This window comes from Mytilus galloprovincialis, chromosome 6 (assembly GCF_965363235.1).
Source record: "Mytilus galloprovincialis chromosome 6, xbMytGall1.hap1.1, whole genome shotgun sequence".
In the NCBI taxonomy this organism is placed as follows: Eukaryota; Metazoa; Mollusca; class Bivalvia; order Mytilida; family Mytilidae; genus Mytilus; species Mytilus galloprovincialis.
In genome coordinates, this window is record NC_134843.1 from 51,167,998 (window position 1) to 51,190,564 (window position 22,567).

At 31.8% G+C, this 22,567-nt stretch overlaps 1 protein-coding gene across 1 annotated transcript in view; it reads right to left on the reverse strand.

Annotated features, from left to right (window-relative positions):
• Positions 1 to 22,567, reverse strand: part of LOC143079818 (von Willebrand factor D and EGF domain-containing protein-like) — a 115,468-nt gene that overhangs the window by 21,149 nt on the left and 71,752 nt on the right. The window contains exons 3-7 of the mRNA XM_076255430.1: positions 6,437 to 6,601; positions 4,962 to 5,027; positions 3,346 to 3,614; positions 1,604 to 1,690; positions 140 to 529 (exon numbers count right to left, since the gene is read on the reverse strand). Coding sequence (XP_076111545.1) covers positions 140 to 529; positions 1,604 to 1,690; positions 3,346 to 3,614; positions 4,962 to 5,027; positions 6,437 to 6,601 — 977 coding nt within the window. The remainder of the gene's footprint in view (positions 1 to 139; positions 530 to 1,603; positions 1,691 to 3,345; positions 3,615 to 4,961; positions 5,028 to 6,436; positions 6,602 to 22,567) is intronic.

The following is a 22,567-nucleotide window of genomic DNA, read 5'->3' on the forward strand; positions in this document are numbered from 1 at the left end:
TTATCAGGGATAATTTAATATAGAAGTTAGTAGCTAAAGATCAACGCATGACCTTCAGCAAGAAGCAAACATCATACTAAGCTACAAAAGGCTCCGAAATATAACAAATGAAAGACAATTCAATCTAGAAACTAATCACCTTTATAATCGGAATTGAAATATTATCCCAAGCACCAGATCGATCAGCTGTACTAGGTCGTGACGTAACACTTATTTGAGTGGTGCGTTTTCTATCTCCGTTGTACTGTCCATCAATGTATCCTGTTACATTAAACTGAATTTTCTGTCCATGAGTTGATGATGGAATTGATAAGCCGCAAAATTCAAAACCGTTAAAAGCAATATCCTGTTGTAAAATATTACTTGACGAACATGTCGCTGGTGTCTGCTGGTAATTAGGCTGAGTGATATAAAGTAGATGATGACATTGGTTTTGATTATAGGCACTAAAACATCCCACAGGTACTGTAACGTTGTAGGATATTAAAGTATTTTCACTTTCAATGACTTGGTATTGGAAGTTTTCAGGCTGAAACAGAAATCATATCTACATCTCATCTAAGATGAATAAATATTTTGTTGCGTTAGGATTCGAAACAATGTACAAAACAAACCCCTGATCATTTTGAGTTAAACCAGGCGGATACCAAGTTGAAATTAGAAAAAAAGAAAGAAATGGACCTCATTGTTTGAGAAGGAGAAGATCCTAAATTGGTATATTGGAATTGATTATATATATTGGTTTAAAATGTTAAATGGTGCCTAGTTTTATATTATTATATTGATGTTTTGGGAGGCAACTTTCCTTCTTTGAAACTTTTGCCCTGATTAAGAATTTTATGCATCTTATATATGTCGTTTTTACTTAAACATGTTTAATCATAGTATAGCGCTTCCAAATTTTTGTAAACTTTAAAAACATTTAAACAAAAATCTAATCCATTGTGGTATGCGCGAATGTAAGTAGTTGGTCTTTTTGGTTCACAAGAAAACATTCCGCTAAAACTACTTCCTCAAAAAGAATACAGATAGTTCTTTATAAAGCTTTGATCTGACCCAAATGACCGTTTTTAGAAACAAAATTCTACAAACGCACAAACATTTCATTTGGGTTAATTGCAGCTCTTAGTGACAGTGATGCCCTCCACACGGAGCACAAAACCTCAAGAAAAAAAGATTAATAGGCTATGAAAGATTTAAAAACACTATTTAATTGGGCTCGATAATTAAATAACATACTAGAATATACTATATACTTTACGAGAAGTAAACTTGAAGCGCGTCATCCCTACAATGACATCCGTTTTAACAATTGATAAAATAAGTTGAAGTAAGGATGAGATAATTTTGACGAAGTAGAATTCTGACTGAAACAGCTAGACTTAACCAACAATATTTAGAGATAATACATTCTTTTCACAGATTACAACATAAATAAATTATACAAACACGTAAAATTATCAGAAATATTAGCTGCCTTAATTGAATTTCAAAAAAATCTTTATTGATTAATTTAACACAGTGATATTCCAATTTTATTTTCAATTTAAGTTTTTTTTATTAGTCGCCTTTTTTATTTACTATGATATACTTTGATACTTACATAAACCCCTGCTTTAAACCAGTCACTGTCGTGATAAAACCCAGGTATTGTGCCAGTTGCATTCCTTAGTCTAACTGAACACTTTACCTTTAAAGAAACACACCATAGTTTATAGTTGATTACTTGAATAATTTTTATACAAGCAGTGAATCCACAACCACCGAAAAAAACATTGGAATGACAACAATTTGAATCAGAAAAACTCAAAACCGTACTATTATTTGATTGACGGGCATCGGTTAAAGTTACTGATTGTAATCCTAATTGAGATAAAGAATGTGTTCCTATTTTTAAGTAATTTCTAATGTACATCTACATGTATAGAAGTAAGGAACAACTGAATATATACAGTAGGAAAGTATGAACCCAGCCTAAAGACTTCAGTTTTTATTTTGAGATGGTAAAGTAACCATTTCCAAGTAGACAAATTATTCATCATATGATTGCACATTTAATTTTTGAAGTACTACTGAAAATATGTTTTTAGCTATGTATACATATAGTTTTCATAAAATATTAATTTAATTCAATGTGTATTCACAATACATGTATTCATTAAACCAATTCCAGTAATTCATACATCTATATTATTAAACGAGAAGACCTCATTTTGTGTGTCGCTTCTCTTTCTTCCACAATAAATCAACCATCATGCCTCTGTGTCCTATAGGTACCATGTATAGTCGCATTTGTCATCCATTCTTATGATTATTCAGATTGGTTTATTTTGGGAGAAAAAAGAAAAAAAATGCGTTCGGATATTTTTCCGTCATTGGACGAAATTTTAAGTCAGACTAGACTTCCGGTTTGCGTTTTTCTGTACTTTGAACATACACAGACTATGAATAAAGTGTATTTGTTATCTGCTATCATTTTCAAGTTAAATATCCACAGAGTTTATTAAATAGAGAGGGTCTATATAATATGTCAATGACCGCCGTGGATCGATTAGTAAACTGAGAATTGATAGTAAAAAGCAAAACCACTTTATTTATAGTAATGAATGTTCATAATATTATACAGACAAACGCTGTTTATTAATTATGAACATGAAATTAATAGGGGGGGGGGAATGAGGAGCCGGGCTAGAAAAACAATTGTCATGTCCCAAAGTACCTATAACTTTTGATACGTTTCCTGAAATCCTCCAGTCATTAAATCTTTTTTCAAAAATTAATCCGTTTACATACTTTCAACCACGCTCTGCATGCCATTTCGCGGATGTGTTCTAGCATTTACCACCCTTGCTCAAAGTATTTCAGTTTGGGTTAACTCATTTTGGGAGGAAAACGAAAATAAAGGCATCCAGATATTGTTTCCGTCATCGGACTGACTTTTTGTGAAATATATATGTATTTTCATAGTATACAAAAAAACAGAAGGAATAAAAATAGGTATTTGGAAAAAAGGGGGTGGGCAAAACAAATGTTCCAAGTCCCTTTGACTTTTGATGCCTCTCCTGAAATTCTCCAGTTATATTTTTTTACAGTTTACATACGCTCTATGTTCCCGAGATTTCGTGGGTGTGTTCTAGTATAAATTTATATATAAATGTTTTCAATGTTTTCATCTGTTGTTTTATCCTAAATTAAGTTTTTAGGCTTCAATGTTTTTTTCACAGCAATTGTCATTTATTGTTTGATCATTCGGTGTTGATCTAGACTAAAGACGGTTTAATCTACAAAAATATGGGATTTTAAGTATTTCGTTTTATATTTTTACATTGTAAATAGTTTACTTACAATCATATTCATACGATGTCTTCCAACCCAGTCTTCTGGACGAAGGTCCGTCTTTCTTATTTCATTGTACAATTTGTTTTGGTACTCTTTGACATAATGATCATTAATATACCAGCTCACATCATAAACATAAGACAAAACTTCATCAAATATACACTGAAAAACCACAACGAGACTTGGTCCATACTGTGGATTCTTTTGATCAAAAGATCCAATATCCAAACTTGATATTACTCGAGGGACCACTTCTTCGGTAGGAAATCCGGTACCTATATTTGAATTAAAGCAACTATGAGTATTAAAAAAATAATAGATATGAAAACATTCCATTCGGAAGAAATCATTATGTACAATGAATCTTGGTTTTCCGTATCTATACAACCCATTATTTTAACCAAATGTTAAAGAAATATTAAAATAAAATTGAGAATTGAAATTGGGAAAATAATATTATATTTAGAATAGTATTTTACTGTTCACAACATTGATTTACAAAACCAATATAATTATCTATTGAAAAGAGCACATGTTTAATGAAAATGCAATGTAAGTTATTCACTCAAAATATAACATGTTCCAAAAAAAAAACAATATCATACATAGTTTATACAAAATCTTTTAAAAAAATGTTTTATGATTGGTTATTTTGCTTTTTATTAACGAAACGTATAACGTTACTTTGCTAAAAAGCTTTTACTAGCAATTTTTGCAATATTTTAAGGTTTCATAGCAAATGCATTTTAATTTGTGCTAAAGGTTACTATTAACGAGTTATCTATTAGAGCGCAGGCATAATTATATTTTCTAGACTAAGTAAACATTTCCGAACGAGAATTGAAGCATGACGAGTACAAAATTTAGTTGATTCTATGTATTAAATGCAAAAAGTAAAATCAACATTTATTTAGAATTAGATGTTTTCTATTAAGATTATTAACCATGTTTGTATTATTGCGTCCTTGTAAAAACAAATACTTAAAATTGTTATTATAATTACTGTAAGATTTTAAAATACAGATTGAATTACATTTTTCTTCAAAAAAATTCCAATTCATGATATCAAATTGCAAACTTTAATGTGACATACATTGTTAACAGATTATCATAACACATATTTTAACAAATTAAAGATCAAGATAATGCACAATATATGCCCGTATTGAATAACAAATTGCGTTCATGTCTATACGAAACCAATAAATAACGTTCGACAATGCTAACTAAAATACGTTTTATTATCTATTTCAAGTAAAGATGTCATGAACATCCAGGTTATCTAGCAATGATGTTACCATTTTTCATAGATTATAACACACTTGGAAAACAATGAAATAAGTTCCGAATCTCAAAATTTTAAATATGATATTTGAAGCAAGCCTACTACATCAAATCGTTCGAGTCATGAAACTATTAGGTCCAAAAATCCCTAATGCTGAATTTCATAATAACACTTTTTCCTAGAACAGTTATCAAGGCTATGCTATAATAACTTTGTCAGAATTTAAATTAAAAACAAATATGAAAGAAAACAGTCAAATAACTTCAAAGAATTAAAATTATGGTGTAGAAATCTTTTAACTTTTTAACTACAGTCAGCAATGCTAGCATATACTTACTTGTGCAGCCGGGATGAAATCCATTCAGGGAAGACTGACCATCTGGACATTTAAAACCTCCTGTCCCTATTTAAATACGATATATAACTGTATATATATTTATTTTCTTTCAGATATCATACAGAAATAATGTTATGGTAGATTTTTCAAAGGAATAGAGGCAATAAGCGTCGAAATCGGTCATATTGTTCGAGTAAAAATAAATTCCTTCAAGTCATGTTTTACCAAATAAAATTTTCATTGTGAGAGAAGTGTAATTTAAAAAGTATGTTATGTTCTGCAAAAAAATACGTTCTTTCACATTATACATGCATGACCATGCCCAATGAACAGATGACACTTCTCGGATAGAGAACATCGAAATGTGAAATAATTGTTTAGAATATAAAACGTTAAATAGGAAATCCTTTGTAATACACACCGATCGAGATTTTCAACGGAAAATGCAAAGGACCATATTTGATAGAATATTGAATTTAAATTTTTAACCGACCATTATTACCAAAGGAAAAAGTTAAGTCAATATATGAAAAAGAAGTTCGTGAGTTAGCAGAGGGACATACCAACTCATAGATAAAAAATAAACTGACAAAGCCATTACCAAAAAAGAAAAAGACAACCAGACACATAAAAGTACACAAGACACAACATTGAAAACTGAAGACTAAGCAACACGAACCCCTTTTGAAAAACTTGAGATGTTCCACATGTGACACCGTTCGTGTTGCTCATGATATTAAAAGTCCGGGAAATTGTCTAATTCGGTAGGTAACATTCGTGAAAAGGGAACCAGATTGTAGTTACGACACAAGGAACATATCCTATATCAACTGTGAAACGGTTATTACATAATGGTCAAACAGTTCGTGATACAAATGTTCTATTATCGAGACAGTTTTTTCATCATGAGAAAATTAATAGTCTAACTCACATAACAAGGGAAAAACAACGAAAATATCATACTAGTTGTCAAATTACAAAAGCCAACCTTAAGTTGAGGTGCAAGAATATCTACAAGCATTCTATCTGTGACATATAGATTTCACAACTACAACAAGTATGATACGATATTTCTCCACTTGGGACAGTTGAATTTTAATTTTCAAAACGCGAGGCTTGAGGAGCTTTTTAAATGATTAAAATTTAACTCTTGTGATTGCAAGAAGAACGATGTGTACTTGTTTTGTGCCGACATCAGGAATGGTCACCTTTGTTATGACGTCACAATAGGAAAATTCATGACACAACAAAACATGTCAGGTTACAATCATATATCGACCAATCATTTGCCAGATATTTCACTAGTGAGGAGATAAATTTTCTCACACCTATCAAGAGATGTGAAAATAGCAAAATAAATCGAAATGCATGTTCTTCACCTGCATAGGTCCACATATCTTTCCTCTTAGATACGCATGCTTTTATGAGCAATCATATCACATATCACAACATTTAGCTTTTTTTTGGTCGCTTACCGAAACAATAGGCAGCCTTTGCTCGTAGACTAGGCTTTAATTGGTATACATAGAAGTCTGTGCAATTTTTCATGTCAATATTCCAGAACTCTTCACATAGGTCAGTGAAAGTTCGTGTACATACTTTTCTGGTTACCACGCCGTCCAAAACAGACGGCAGCAATCCTGCAATTGAATAAATCCATAAGATACACATGGTAGACGGATAAGAAAACGACTTAGGTTATCTAATCTAAAAATATTTACTTGTTTTTAATACATATAGAAAAACAGATACCAGACTTTTAATTTTGTCCACGTGTTTTGTCTACAAAAGTCTCATTAGTTACCCTTGAATAAAAAAAGGTTCTTAACGCCAAATGAAGTCCGAAGTTGACGAGCAATGAGGTCCTTAAATTTCGATATGTCTAATGTAATATATTCTTAAACATACACTCAATATAAATGGAAATGTATATAAAGTACATGTGAACTGCATCTCCTGACTGAAATATCATGATTTTACAAAATAACAAAAATCATTTGTTTTGCAAATAAATATTTTTATTTGTGTCCATTTCAGTGAAACCAAGATTGCATCAACTGGAGTTAAGATTTCGACAATTCTTTTCATAAACAAATCATGCAAATGTGGCATCGCTGGGAAATGATGACAAGTTAGACAAGAGGAAATGTTTGCTTAAAAACAAATTTGGCATTAGTATCAAAATCATTTCCAAATGACAAAAATCAAATGTTGAATTTTTACCATAAATTGAAACTGCATGTTACTGTTTTAACGAAAACGTTATGTCGGCTGTTTGTACTTACATGAGCAACATGATTGATGTCGCAGGTAAAGCAGAATTCGATTACCCTTTTGGAAATTTATAATACGTAATTTCTTGTGATATGACGTTAACTCATGTCACAGTGAGGTACAGCCAACTATATTAGAGTGTACTACGGCTTGGAAATATATTGGGAGCCATGCATTAGGCATTTGAGCTGGCTTTCTGCTGGGAACAGTATGTCAATATATATGTTCCTGCTTTCTGTAACTGCTAGCAAGTCAGGAAACTGACTTTTCATTGGTTGTCTAATGTGATACCTTCACGTATTTTGTTATTTTTATAGCTTTGAGTATAGATAGTAAGACATATAATTTACATTATTATCATGAACTAACATTGAACAGCAACTATTTTTAACGATTCTTTCTTGTTCAAATTGTAAAAACCTTGATAGCTTCAGGGGCGCTGCGCCCCCTGACCCCCTGCCTTGGTATAAACAGAAGGCAAGCTACGCCACTGAGCGGCCCTGAACCCCTGCCGAATATCCGCCTCAACGAGGTGGGATCGCTTCGCGACCCATATTAATTCTTCCGTACCAATATAAGTTTGAGTGCTACGCCTCTGAATTTAATACTTTTAAATTAATTCGGAAACGGCGTGCATCAGAGATAGCTGGGGCACGCATTCACGATTTTTACTGCCGTCCTTGACAGGCCGGACTATTTCCGAAAAATTTGTCAAATATCGAAAATATGGGAGGTTGTATTGAAATGTCCTAGATGGGAATTTGTATGCGTCTGATCACGTTGCAGGCATATAGCACCCTATCTGTCTATTAAAGTATTTCTTTTAAGCGCATCTACTGTGGATATTGAAGAAATATTTACATGACGGAAAGTTCTAAATGTTAAAGGGGAGATACTCGTTACTTTAATAGTATGGCATTACTAATCTTCTGAGCGAAACTCTTCCTGAATGTTTTATGGATTTTAATGAAATATATGTCGGAAAAGGTAAGGGAGAGAGAAAAGGGAGGGAGACACGGGTCCGTTCACGCCCATTCACGTTCGCACCCACTCATATTCGCCCCCTTTCACTTTCGCACCCTATATGTTCGCACCCAAAGTCCGTTCGCACCATACATGTTCGTGCCCAATTATGAGTTTAATAACTATAGCTTTGTAATCAAGTTTTGGCAAGTGTATTCTTATATTTGTTGTCATTGTCTCAAAATTAAAAGTAAAATCACAAAAATACTGACCTCAGAGGAAAATCAATTCGGAAAGTCTATAATCACATGGCAAAATCAAATAACAAAACGCACCAAAAACGAATTGACAAGAACTGTCATATTCCTGACTTGGTACAGGCATTTTCAAATGTAGAAAAAGGTGGATTGAACCTGGGTTTATAGCTAGCTAAACCTCTCACTTGTATGACAGTCGCATCAAATTCCATTATATTGTCCCCGATGCGTGAACAAACACAATAGGTAAAAAGGTAAAAAAAATAGAGGTACAGCAGTCAACATCTAAATCACTATAAATACATATATTATCAAAAAGCCACTTTAACTTTGACCTGAATTTAGAAAGCCACTTTACTAGAATGCTTTACCGAACCTACAACTGGCACATAAAGTGGATTGTTGTCACGTGATCAGATAGGTACGATAGTAGATAAGGTGCACATTCACTTACGTTTGCATGCAGTTTATTCGATTTTGTTTTATAAAGAATATCAATTGTGGTAAATATAAATAATGTGTGTTGCATGAATTTAATATTTGAAATTTCAATATTTTCACAACCATGAAAGAAATTCTGTTTATTTAAATATTGTGGAATCTAACATCTGAACAAGAATTTGTGTATTAATATTCATGTCACGTGATAAGATAGGCACGATAGTAGATAAGATGCACACAGATATACAGATTATGTGACGTCATTTAAATATATTGGTAGATAAGGTGTACATCGTAGTTACAAAGCGAGTTAAAGTGGCTGTGAATCGATATATATATATATATTATTGTGGAAATTCCAATACGTCACAAAGCAATATGGCGATTGTTTACATCAATGTTGACAATGAGTTGACAATGAGATGATGTGTTGAAACACGAAAAGGAAAATATCTCTCGAATGTGAATAAAATGCATGCAAACGTAAGTGAATCTATATATCAGATATTTTATTTAGTATAAAAGAATGCAGTATTATTCGATTTTGTTTTATAAAGAATATCAATTGTGGTAAATATAAATAATGTGTGTTGCATGAATTTAATATTTGAAATTTAAATATTTTCACAACCATAAAAGAAATTGTGTTTATTTAAATATTATGGAATCTAACATCTGAACAAGAATTTGTGTATTAATATTCATGTCACGTGATAAGATAGGCACGATAGTAGATAAGGTGCACACAGATATACAGATTATGTGACGTCATTTAAATATATTGGTAGATAAGGTGTACATCGTAGTTACAAAGCGAGTTAAAGTGGCTGTGAATCGAAATATATATATATATCATTGTGGAAATTCCAATACGTCACAAAGCAATATGGCGATTGTTTACATCAATGTTGACAATGAGTTGACAATGAGATGATGTGTTGAAACACAAAAAGGAAAATATCTCTCGAATGTGAATAAACTGCATGCAAACGTAAGTGAATCTATATATCAGATATTTTATTCAGTATAAAAGAATGCAGTATAATTCGATTTTGTTTTGTACAGAATATCAATTGTGGTAAATGTAAATAATGTGTGTTGCATGAGTTTAATATTTGAAACTTCAATATTTTCACAACCATAAAAGAAATTGCGTTTATTTAAATCTTATGGATTTTTTCATTTGAACAAGAATTTGTGTATTAATATTCATGGCACGTGATCAGATAGGTACATGGTAGATTAGGTCCACACAGATATACAGATTATGTGACGTTATTTATATATATTAGTAGATAAGGTGTACATCGTAGTTACAAAGCGAGTTAAAGTGGCTGTTATTCGAAAATATATATATTATTGTGGAAATTCCAATACGTCACAAAGCAATATGGCGATTGTTTACATAATAATAATAAAATTCTTTATTAAACGAAGGTAACACATTTAACAATTACATGTTAATCTTCAAAAACTATCAATACAAATAAAAAACGTACAAAAATACATACAATATAAAATACATAATACAGTTAAATAAGCACATATGCATTCAGTAGAAGAAGAAAAAGAAATACATTAGTTTCATGCATCTTTATTCTGTTCAGTTAGAAAATAGTTTGAACAGTTGGTCTTAAATGTATCTAAATAATCTATTTCTTTAATATTATTTGGTAAATTATTCCAGGTAATAAGACCAGAATATTTAAATGTTCTTTTCAAAAAAATCAGAATTAGGTCTTGGTACATGAAGAAGTGACATGTTCACGTCCTTAATATATGCATATTTATTTGCCACTTGACTTTAAGAAATATCCTTTAACATATTTGGTCGGGTTCTTGTCTCTTTGACATATTCCCCATTTCCATTTTCAATTTTATCATCAACTAAAAAGTAAAACAAGACAAAGAAAATTTGCCTGTCTGTAATTGTAGGAACTTAATTTCACACAGTGGCAATTTTCACAAATAAATTTATATTCTCGCTCTATCATTTACCGAAATCGACGAAATACCTATTTGCTGTGACGATGTTTGATATTATACAAACTAAAGGCATGTAGAACAAAATCAGAAAAACTTTTCCAAAGCCCGAAGTTTTTTTATTGCTTTTATTTTTCTTCTTCAAAAGTTTGACAATGGAATTTGATACACAAATCCGCACATTTGAGTTTAATAAAGCATATTACACATAGAGTTTGTTCTAGAACGGGAGCCTGTCAATCGAAGTAAAACCGTTAAATATTTTAAACTAAACACTGGTGTTGTCACCATAACTAATTATGGTTTATTTCATACAACACAAACGATTTAAAATGGGCCGTGGCATTTTTGAGAAATAACATTAAGGCCAAAATATTGGCCATGTGGCACAGATCTTCTGAATACCATTTATTAAAGTCAATGAGGCTATCAGTTTTTACAAATACTAATAAATTGCAATTAACACCAATTAAAAGACTGATCAAAATATAAAAAAAACACAAATACAGTAAAAACATTCGACACTTAAGAGTGATAAATAAACGAAGCAGACATACGGTTGTGTCATCAAACGAGCAATCATATACAGGTACCATGCAGAATAGCGTGACGTTATCAATTGTTGTCAGGGTTGCCATGGCGCTGTTTTATAAAGTTCGAAGCCGGGCCGATTCTTAGCAGTCAAAGGTAAAACGTTTTCCAATGCTATGGCAGTCAAAGGGTCAATACTCTATGATAAAACCACTAAAACGTAAAACGCTTCAAATTCTACAAACTGGCATGTAGACTCCTGCTGTCCTTTTGTAGCTAAGTACAAAAAATGTACAAGGAGAAGACATCATATCTAAGTTTTATTTATCCGGTTGGAAACAAACCCTCTATATGGTGTTTATACCTGTATAGAGGGATAAAATTATTGCTGGTGCTGGAAAAATATAAAATATGTTATTTTGTGAAGTCATGAAAGGCTATTTTATTTCTTGCCTTGATCCCTTTCTGCGACAGGAAAGTGTCACAGCAAGAATAAGCTTTTGGGTCGATCTGGCCCCACGTAGATCCGGTCCAAGTCGATCCGGCCCAACGTCGATCCATCCCATATGTAAAATCGATCCGGCCCCAATAAAAAATATATTTATCGTGTTTATAAGAAATAAAAATAAAGATATATATTAATTGTAATTCATAAATGTTTATGATTTTTATTATAATGTCAATAAATGTAAAAGGTGTACGGTAAAAAAAGAAAAAAGACCTTTGAAAAATATCTATTTTAGATGAGTATAAAACAACTAGGTTGATTATGTTTTTATTTCAAGTTTTCTAGATTATTGGGTATATTCATATTATAACGTATATAAAAGAACTCAAACATCAACATTAATCAGCAGTAAGGCCCTGGGTTCGTTCTCCTTACTTTTATCAAGGACGCATAATACTAAAATATTAATATTATGGGTATTTAAGTTAAATAAACCTTTTCAGATATTTAAATGGTATAAATTCTCGAAATTCAAGAAAACACATGAAAATAATTAAAAGTTAATGGCTTGTTTTGGAGCATTAATAGGTCATAATAACACTTCTCACTGATTGTTGTTATAATTGCCTTTGATACATTAATAATTGGAATAATCCGAATGAAACAACTGGATTATTCGGATTAATCTTAATCAAATTGGTTACGCTTTTGCGCATGTGCACCATTAGGAAATTTAATTGTGCATCCGAAAGTTTCAAAATAACGATATCATTTATTCATACAATCCATCTCGTGTTAAATTCAAGTATGTACGAGGAGAGTATGACTTCAAATCAATTATGCTTGAACAAAAATATATGAATTTAGTCATGTTAGTTGTTCTGTCTGTGTTCAGATCTTTAACGCAATCAAATCATATTCCAGTTTTGGACATGTGTTTTTTAAAACGAAGGTTAAAATATTTTATGTCAAAGAGAAGATGTGGTATGATTGCCAATGAGACTACTCTCCACAAGAGATCAAATGAGTCAGACACAGAAGTTAACAACTATAGGGCATAGTATGGCCAACAACAATTAGCAAAGCCCATACCGTATAGTCAGCTATAAAAGGCCCCGAAATGACATTGTAAAACAATTCAAACGAGAGATCTAACAGTCCAATTATCAAAAACAAATATGTAACACATAAACAAAGGACAACCACTGAATGACCGACTCCTGACTAGGGACAGGAACATACATACAGAATGTTGCGGGGTGAGACATAATAGGTGTGTTCATATTTTTTTTTTTTTTATTTAAGCGTTCATCCTGAGATTGCGGTACCTTTTTGGTCACTATTTATGTGTTGCGTCTAAATATGAATTGTAACACTTTATAGTGACTGAACAGGTTGATTTAACTTCCTCAAGAAACAGAAAAAGAAGACGAATTCAATGGAACGGCTCTAGACTATTTAACATGCAAGCTGATTATAGATAGATTTATAAGGATAGTAAGGTAAGTTATCAATAGATTGAATAATAATGGGGATAACCAACATTTTTATGCCGCAGCCTTAGCTATGGATGTTATAGTTTGATCCGACCAAATGTTTGAAACTTATACACAATGCTTATTACGCAAAACACGGATCAAGTTTGAATTTTAGTGGCATAACTTTAACCTTTCTAGAGAAAATGTATAGTACTATCAAACACTTTTCAAAGCTGGTATATAGACCAGTTACATCCCTGAATAAGTATACATTAAATAACTAAAGAGCATTACAAATAGTATCAACAGGTCAAATAAACAAGAAAGTACGATTTGAGAGTACTCACAGTTACTGAAAAGCCAAAAACAATTAATTTAAAAAAAATCAAGCATCAGAGACTAAAATCAACTAAAACAGATTACATTACAGAGATTTAGTATTTCAACGTCATGAACAGTCAAAGAAGACATGACTTGTGCAATGCCAAAAATAAATGTATGCTTGTTAACATATTGAAAAATTGCTGAATTTTTCGTCGTTTTCTTTCTCAAACTTAAGTTTCCCTCAACCTAACGTTATAAAACTTATACACAATTCTTATTGCAACAAAATACAGATGAAAGTCAAATTTTGATGGTGTTACTATTACTTTTCTAGAGTTATGCCCCTTTACAAATGAAAAAAATTACTGAATTTGTTAGTTGGTCTATCTTTTGAAACATGCTTGGTATAATTGGTTTTTATTGTGTAGAAAGATAGTACTATTATGTTAGATGGTCTATCTTTTGAAACATGCTTGGTATAATTGGTTTTTATTGTGTAAAAAGATAGTACTATGATGTTAGATGGTCTATCTAATGAAACATGCTTGGTATAATTGGTTTTTATTGTGTAGAAAGATAGTACTATGATGTTAGATGGTCTATCTAATGAAACATGCTTGGTATAACTGGTTTTTATTGTGTAGAAAGATAGTACTATGATATTAGTTGGTCTATCTTTTGAAACATGCTTGGTATAATTGGTTTTTATTGTGTAGAAAGACAGTGCTATTATGTTAGATGGTCTATTTAATGAAACATGCTTGGTATAATTGGTTTTTATTGTGTAGAAAGATAGTACTATGATGTTAGATGGCCTATCTAATGTAACATGCTTGGTATAATTGGTTATTATTGTGTAGAAAGATAGTACTATGATGTTAGATGGTCTATCTAATGAAACATGCTTGGTATAATTGGTTTTTATTGTGTAGAAACATAGTGCTATTATGTTAGATGGTCTATCTAATGAAACATGCTTGGTATAATTGGTTTTTATTGTGTAGAAAGATAGTACTATGATGTTAGATGGTCTATTGAATGAAACATGCTTGGTATAATTGGTTTTTATTTTGTAAAAAGATAGTACTATGATGTTAGATGGTGTATCTAATGAAACATGCTTGGTATAATTGCTTGTTATTGTGTAGAAAGATAGTACTATTATGTTAGATGGCCTATCCAATGAAACATGCTTGGTATAATTTGTTTTTATTGTGTAGAAAGATAGTACTATGATGTTAGATGGTCTATCTAATGAAACATGCTTGGTATAATTGGTTTTTATTTTGTAGAAAGATAGTACTATGATATTAGATGGTCTATTTAATGAAACATGCTTGGTATAATTGGTTTTTATTGCGACATAAGATATAACTATGATGTTAGATGGTCTATCTAATGAAACATGCTTGGTATAATTGGTTTTTATTGTGTAGAAAGATAGTACTATGATGTTAGATGGTCTATCTAATGAAACATGCTTGGTATAATTGCTTTTTATTTTGTAAAAAGATAGTACTATGATGTTAGATGGTCTATTTAATGAAACATGCTTGGTATAATTGGTTTTTATTGCGACATAAGATAGTACTATGATGTAAGATGGTCTATCTAATGAAACATGCTTGGTATAATTGGTTTTTATTGTGTAAAAAGATAGTACTATTATGTTAGATGGTCTATCTAATGAAACATGCTTGGTATAATTGCTTTTTATATTGTAAAAAGATAGTACTATGATGTTAGATGGTCTATCTAATGAAACATGCTTGGTATAATTGGTTTTTATTGTGTAGAAAGATAGTACTATGATGTTAGATGGTCTATCTAATGGAACATGCTTGGTATAATTGCTTTTTATTTTGTAAAAAGATAGTACTATGATGTTAGATGGTCTATTGGATTCAGCATATCAAAGAACCCCAAGATTTCAATTTTTGTTAAAATCAGACTAAGTTTAATTTTGGACCCTTTGGACTTTAGTGTAGACCAATTTGAAAACAGGACCAAAAATGAAGAATCTACATACACAGTTAGATTTGGTATATCAAAGAACCCCATTTATTCAATTTTTGATGAAATCAAACAAAGTTTAATTTTGGACCCCGATTTGGACCAACTTGAAAACTGGGCCAATAATCAAGAATCTAAGTACATTTTTAGATTCAGCATATCAAAGAACCTAACTGATTCATTTTTTGTCAAAATCAAACTAAGTTTAATTTTGGACCCTTTGGACCTTAATGTAGACCAATTTGAAAACGGGACCTAAAGTTAAGAATCTACATACACAGTCATGACAGTTAGATTCGGCATATCAAAGAACCCCAATTATTCAATTTTGATGAAATCAAGCAAAGTTTAATTTTGGACCCTTTGGGCCCCTTATTCTGTTGGGACCAAAACTCCCAAAATCAATACCAACCTTCCTTTTATGGTCGTAAACCTTGTGTTTAAATTTCATAGATTTCTATTTACTTATACTAACGTTATGGTGCGAAAACCAAGAAAAATGCTTATTTGGGTCCCTTTTTGGCCCCTAATTCCTAAACTGTTGGGACCTAAACTCCCAAAATCAATACCAACCTTCCTTTTGTAGTCATTAACATTGTGTTTTAATTTCATTGATTTCTATTTACTTAAACTAAAGTTATTGTGCGAAAACCAAGAATAATGCTTATTTGGGCCCTTTTTTGGCCCCTAATTTCTTAACTGTTGAAACCAAAACTCCCAAAATCAATCCCAACCGTTCATTTGTGGTCATAAACCTTGTGTCAAAATTTCATAGATTTCTATTAACTTAAACTAAAGTTATAGTGCGAAAACCAAGAAAATGCTTATTTGGGCCCTTTTTGGCCCCTAATTCCTAAAATGTTGGGACCAAAACTCCCAAAATCAATACCAACCTTTCTTTTGTGGTCATAAACCTTGTGTTAAAATTTCATAGATTTCCATTCACTTTTACTAAAGTTAGAGTGCGAAAACTAAAAGTATTCGGACGACGACGACGACGACGCAGACAACGACGCCAACGTGATAGATATATACGACGAAAAATTTTTCAAATTTTGCGGTCGTATAAAAATCAGCTGCTGGCCATAAAAAAAAAGCATTTTTTCAAGATGGCCACCGCTTATTTTGCAAATGGCGTCTTATCAAATTGGTTAAATTTCGTAAATCTTTTGAAAGCTGTGTAATAGGTCTCATCCAATGTAAGTTTTGATAAAAATTAAATTACAGTTCCTAAAGCACGAAAAAACAATGCCTACATGAAGAAAAAAATGACTTCCGGTCCCAAAATGGCATCAAAACGTGAAAAATGTCAATTATATCATTTCTCTCAATTTAATTAGAGATATCACTGACTTTGTTAAGTTCAAATGTATATATAGTTTGTTTAGAAAGACAGATTGCTTATCTTATAATTATCTGTAATTGACATCTGTCTGACATATAAAAATACGCGGAAGGCCAGAATGATAGCGTTACAGTTACCAACACAGCTGAATTTCTTGCATCCGCATTTCAAAAAATCATGACACGAGGATCAGCTGCCAACAAAGAAGTCCATTTTGGTTTCCATTTGTCATTGTATTATTTCTTTAACCTAACTCCTGTGTTCATGACTTGGTACATGTGGAATGGATAACATCGGACGAGTCCAAACATGTCCAACTTGATATGCTACTCTTTTGATGTGTTCCAGAAGATTAAAATCGTTTGCATGGATGCAGCCTTATGGTACTATTCTGCCTCCCACAGGTAATGGTATTGATAAGGATTTTGTGGTAGGCGGAATAGCATCATAAGGCCACTGCTTTTTGCAAACGATCTAAATCGTGCATCCTTAACAGCAAACAGTGAAGTTTCCGTACATGATGCAAACAAATACTTCTATGATGTCCATGTCTGTGTCTTCATACAAAATCGGGCAAAAATGTCTGTTAAATCTTAGAATACTTCCAATGTCTGCTAAATTGATCTCTTTACTTTCTGATGCCGACACACTCACTAAATGTTCAGAGGAAAGGAAAAGCTTTACACAAGGACCAAAAAATGTTGATATTACATGCTCAGGAAGCCATCGAAAATCTTTATTCCTTCAAAAACCTATCCTTAATTTGTCCACACCTAATCTTGGGAGTACTGCATTTCTTAATACTACTACATTTATTTCAGTACTAGGTAAAACTACTTTTTACAACCTTTCAGCAGCATGCTTATCATAAACAATCATTTGTGTATATGCTTTTTCATGGTCACAAGGGGATAGCTAGGAAGCATCTGTATTGAAATTGCAAAGAATATTTTCACCTTGATGAGTGGCATAATCATTTTCATTATATATAGTCTCTAAAATAGCAATTATGTCGGCAAGAAAGTTGAACAATTCCGTTTTATTGTCATCTTCCGACAAACTACTCAAAACCCTTGGGGTTCTTCCAGAACCAACAACTTGCCGTCTAGCACCAATACTTTACCTTTTGTTTTTGTCCCAGCCTTAAAATAATTAATTAAGTAAACATCAAATAGATGTCTACTCTTGGATACTTTATGTAAGGCAGTATGATATCATTTGCATTATCATCAAATATGTTTGCCCCGAGTGGTGGCAATAAATTTACCATTGCTGTCCCACCAACGATATATGCGTCAGAAAGGGAATCAGTTGATGGCAAATCATAGAACGTTTCAAGTATACCCATTTGCTGTGAATTAATACCACACCCTGAAACAAAGAAGGAGGAGCAGTTGGTTTTTGTGGCTAAAGAAGAAATGAAAAGTCTAGAAAAGAGATGCAGTCAGTGTCCAGGTTCTCCAGCTTTGCAAATAAGTTTCCAGTTTCATTTAACGGATTTTAAATGAAAACGTTCTTTTTAATCTGGTTAAAAATACCGGTAGCAGACTATCCTTCGTTTCGCATTTCATTAATTCAAAGATCGTACTATTTGAACTCAATATCTTGGAGTTCATATTCATATCTTACCTACTTCTGAATCAACCATTTCCTTAAGGTGGTACCTAACACTACAGGGAGATAACTCTGTAAAGTCAGCTAAACGTTTTAATTACACTGTGTTGTAAAAGGAATATTAAGCTTCTCAATGATCAAAACTGATGTTCGACAAATTGCTATATAACCAGTGTAATTTTTCTGACAAAACAGTTGGTTCAAAACATTTTAAATTTTTATATTTTTATTAAAGTGTCAAAGTAAATACTTTGACAAAATTTTATGAAAATTAAACGACTCAAATTAATTTTAGTGAAAGTGTTGGGTACCACCTTAAAAGAGTAAATTTTGTACAAATCTGACGACTCTTCTACAAATTGATTTCAAAACTCGTCCATTCCTTTAGAAAGTATTTTAAAGTTTTTGAAAAAATCCTTTTGTGTTTTTGTAGTCTTGGTGCTGTCGTTCATCTGTTGTAGAATGACTCAAGCCAATAAATCTTGCAAATTCATCTACCAGTCTACTGACTTCTGGTTCAGCTACCATCTTTCGTCTCGAAGGGATGTTCTATTAAACGTATGGTACCAACATTGCCATTCACGACTCATTATTCTCTGTTTGTGCCTGATGAATTGTAATATAAGAAGTCAACTTACTAGCAAACCACATGCAGTTATCTGATGTACATGTCTATTTATAATTACATTTGAACATACATGAAAAGCATCTGCCATTCTAGGTGTTGCAATAGCGGCTTCAGGGAAGACACATGTTCATCCACTATCACACAAAATATCACTCAGAATTGTAAACCAAGCCATTTTAATGAACAATCTACCAAACATGTCATTAAACTTATGCTTTTGAAACGAAACAATTTTTTTCTTTCAAATCCTTAATTTTTGGTATGACAATAGTAGTCTGTATTTTTTCACTGAAATCCCTAGAAACTATAGTAAAATTGTAGTTGTAAACACCTCTGTAGACAGTCCAGATATTTCATGGCAATGCACTATGAATAATTGCAAAGGCATCTGTACTTCCTTTAGCCGAGTCCTGGCATACTAAAATACCCTGGAATCTTTCAATGTTCACTAAAATGAGCAGTTTTATTCAGCACATACATGTACATGTACTTTTGTGCATGTTACGATTGTAAAATATCTAGATTTACTATGTTTTTCAATCTTTTATCTTGTTTATATTTCCAAGACTAAGTGATTGTGCATAATAAGAGACTAAAAAAATAAAAGTAAAATAAGAAATAAGTGTAATCTTATAATACCTCTATTAACCCGCGTTTACCTGTAAAATAATTGGTGTAAACAATGATTTTTGCGAGCAAATGTAATGCACCATATGATGTTCAAAAATTCATACATTGTCAAAGGATAAGCTTATCATTCGAGCATTTAAGCTATTAATAAACTCATCAAAGATACCAGGATTAAAATTTTGTATTTGCGCCAGATGTGCATTTTATTCTACAAAAGACTCATCAGTGACGTTTGAATCATAAAAAGTAACACAACTAAATCAGCCCATGTCAGAAAGAACATATCAGAAAGAAGTACATATTTGAATAAAAATAATTCATATGCAAGTATATAACTTTCAGTAAACGCTTCCTCATATCTAATCTTACATCGAGGGACAGTTAAACACAAAGGGTCAATCAAACTCATATGTCTAAAATAAACTGACAACAACAAGAAAAACAAGAAAAAAATCAAAAAACAATTAAAACAGTATACAAATCGCAAGATAGAAGACTAAAGCCTGAGCAACACCTGAACCTTATTTAAACTGATTATTTTGACTGAATAGTCTGAATAATGAAATCAATGTATGATATTCATAATAACAAGGCATGAATAAGTGGTTAATACTATATGCAATAAAACATACCTGGCATTCTCCCTTTTGCACCTTCTTTAGAAACATCCTGGATGTATTGTTTGAAGTAGGATTTTACAATGCTCGAATCTTTCTCACTCCATTGCACATATCTTCTTCCTACAATGAAAATTATGCAAATCTATAATTTGACTTGCAAGTAAGAAAATTGTTGATACAGTTGGATTCCTTTTTTTAATACTATTGTCATTTTCAAGAATGAATGAAGATAATGTATAATATCTATATTTTTTTTTAAAACAGCAAAACATTTGGAAAAGGTTTATTGTTTTTTTCATACAAACAAGAATGTGTCCAAAGTACATGGATGCTTCTCTCGTATTATCATTGTCTATGTTCAGTGGACTGTGAAATTAGAGTAATAAATATAATTTGGCATTTAAGGCCAATTAGATTTAATTGATTTTCAACCCCACCCAGGCCCTCTCGGAAATCGACTCATCCAGATTTGTTTTAATAAAAAAAAATACGATTTCAGGATTTTGTTCATTCTGAACCTATAACCATCAATAATTTTGTTTCATTCATAACTTCCTGTTTCAAATTTCAGTCTTTGTTTTTCTTGCAGTAATCTAGACATAATGATTAAGTCAACATGTTCTAATATGACAACATCATCTGCAGAGAATAGAGATTGCATTGATTACGAGAAAGGCATGAAATATTCAGGTTACAAGTATGTATAATAGGCTGTGTCCAAGAACGCAAAAAAATTCTGTGAATAGAAAAAAATGGATATTTTTATTTAGACAATGGCTTTGTGTCGGGAAATTTGGACTGGGAATGATATCCAAAGCGCAAGGAACATGGAACACATTCAGTGGCGGATCCAGAACTTTTCCTAAGGGGGGGGCCGCTCCAGTCATGCTTCAGTGATTCCCTATATAATCAACCATTTTTTTCCCACGCCCCCCCCCCCCCCCCCCCCTGGATCCACCTATGACATTGGTACAATAAAACATGACTGGATTAAAAGAAATTGACACAAGCACAAACTTTTAGATTTATGACTGTATATTGAGTTCAAAAAGTCGACAAACATATGTATTTTATTATCACAATTCCTTAGAATTACCCACTCATGATGGCTGTTGGTTTTTTTTATGACAAACAGCAAACACCCTCCGTCTTTATACCCTTAACAGATTCGACATTAAACAACTTTCTTATTTTTAAAGTTCATGTTTTACATTGTAATTATATTTTGCATCTTGCATATAACATGTACAATGATGTATAAGGCACCAACCCTATTATTTTTAAAACGGTTTGAGTTTTCATTTTATTCTGTACTTCTCATACTTGTTTTGCATACCAATACATTTGCTATTTTATGGGGACCATAATGCTTTGCTTAGAAGTAAAATAAACATGATAAATGGAGTGTAGGTAGTACAACTGAAGAGTGCATTTCTCAACACTCAAGTCACTTATAAATAGGTTTCTATAGCGAAAATTGAATGTAAAACAGTGGTTGCCATCAGAGATATTTATTTCAGAATTGTAAAAATTATGTATAATTCCTTATACATGATATAAGCTTATTATTACACTTGCATATATGAAGTATATGCCACAAGAGGGTTTCATATGAAATAAAGTTTTTGAAATAAAATCCTCCCAACCTCCCCATTTATTTTCTAAAATCTGGATGAATATCTACAAATTAATTTTAGTTGATATAAATTAGAAAGATCATGTCATAGGGAACATGTGTACTAAGTTTCAAGTTAATCAGACTTATATGTAATGTGTATCTTTATATTGGTGAATCCATATGCATTAACAAATAAATTTGATCTTTAAAATATAAATTTTAGTGAAATCTATACCAATCATCTTTGACCCTTTGCTTCACTAAAATAACCACAATACTATAAGCAGTATACTACTGCTGCCTTTATTTTTTCTCAAAAAACATATACCTTTCTTTTCTGGTCTAAATATTTCTGCAATTTCTTCTTCACTTTCTTCATCTACAATAAAGTTACCAATTTGACTAAATTAGGTTTAAAGTCATATGAAACCTCAAATTA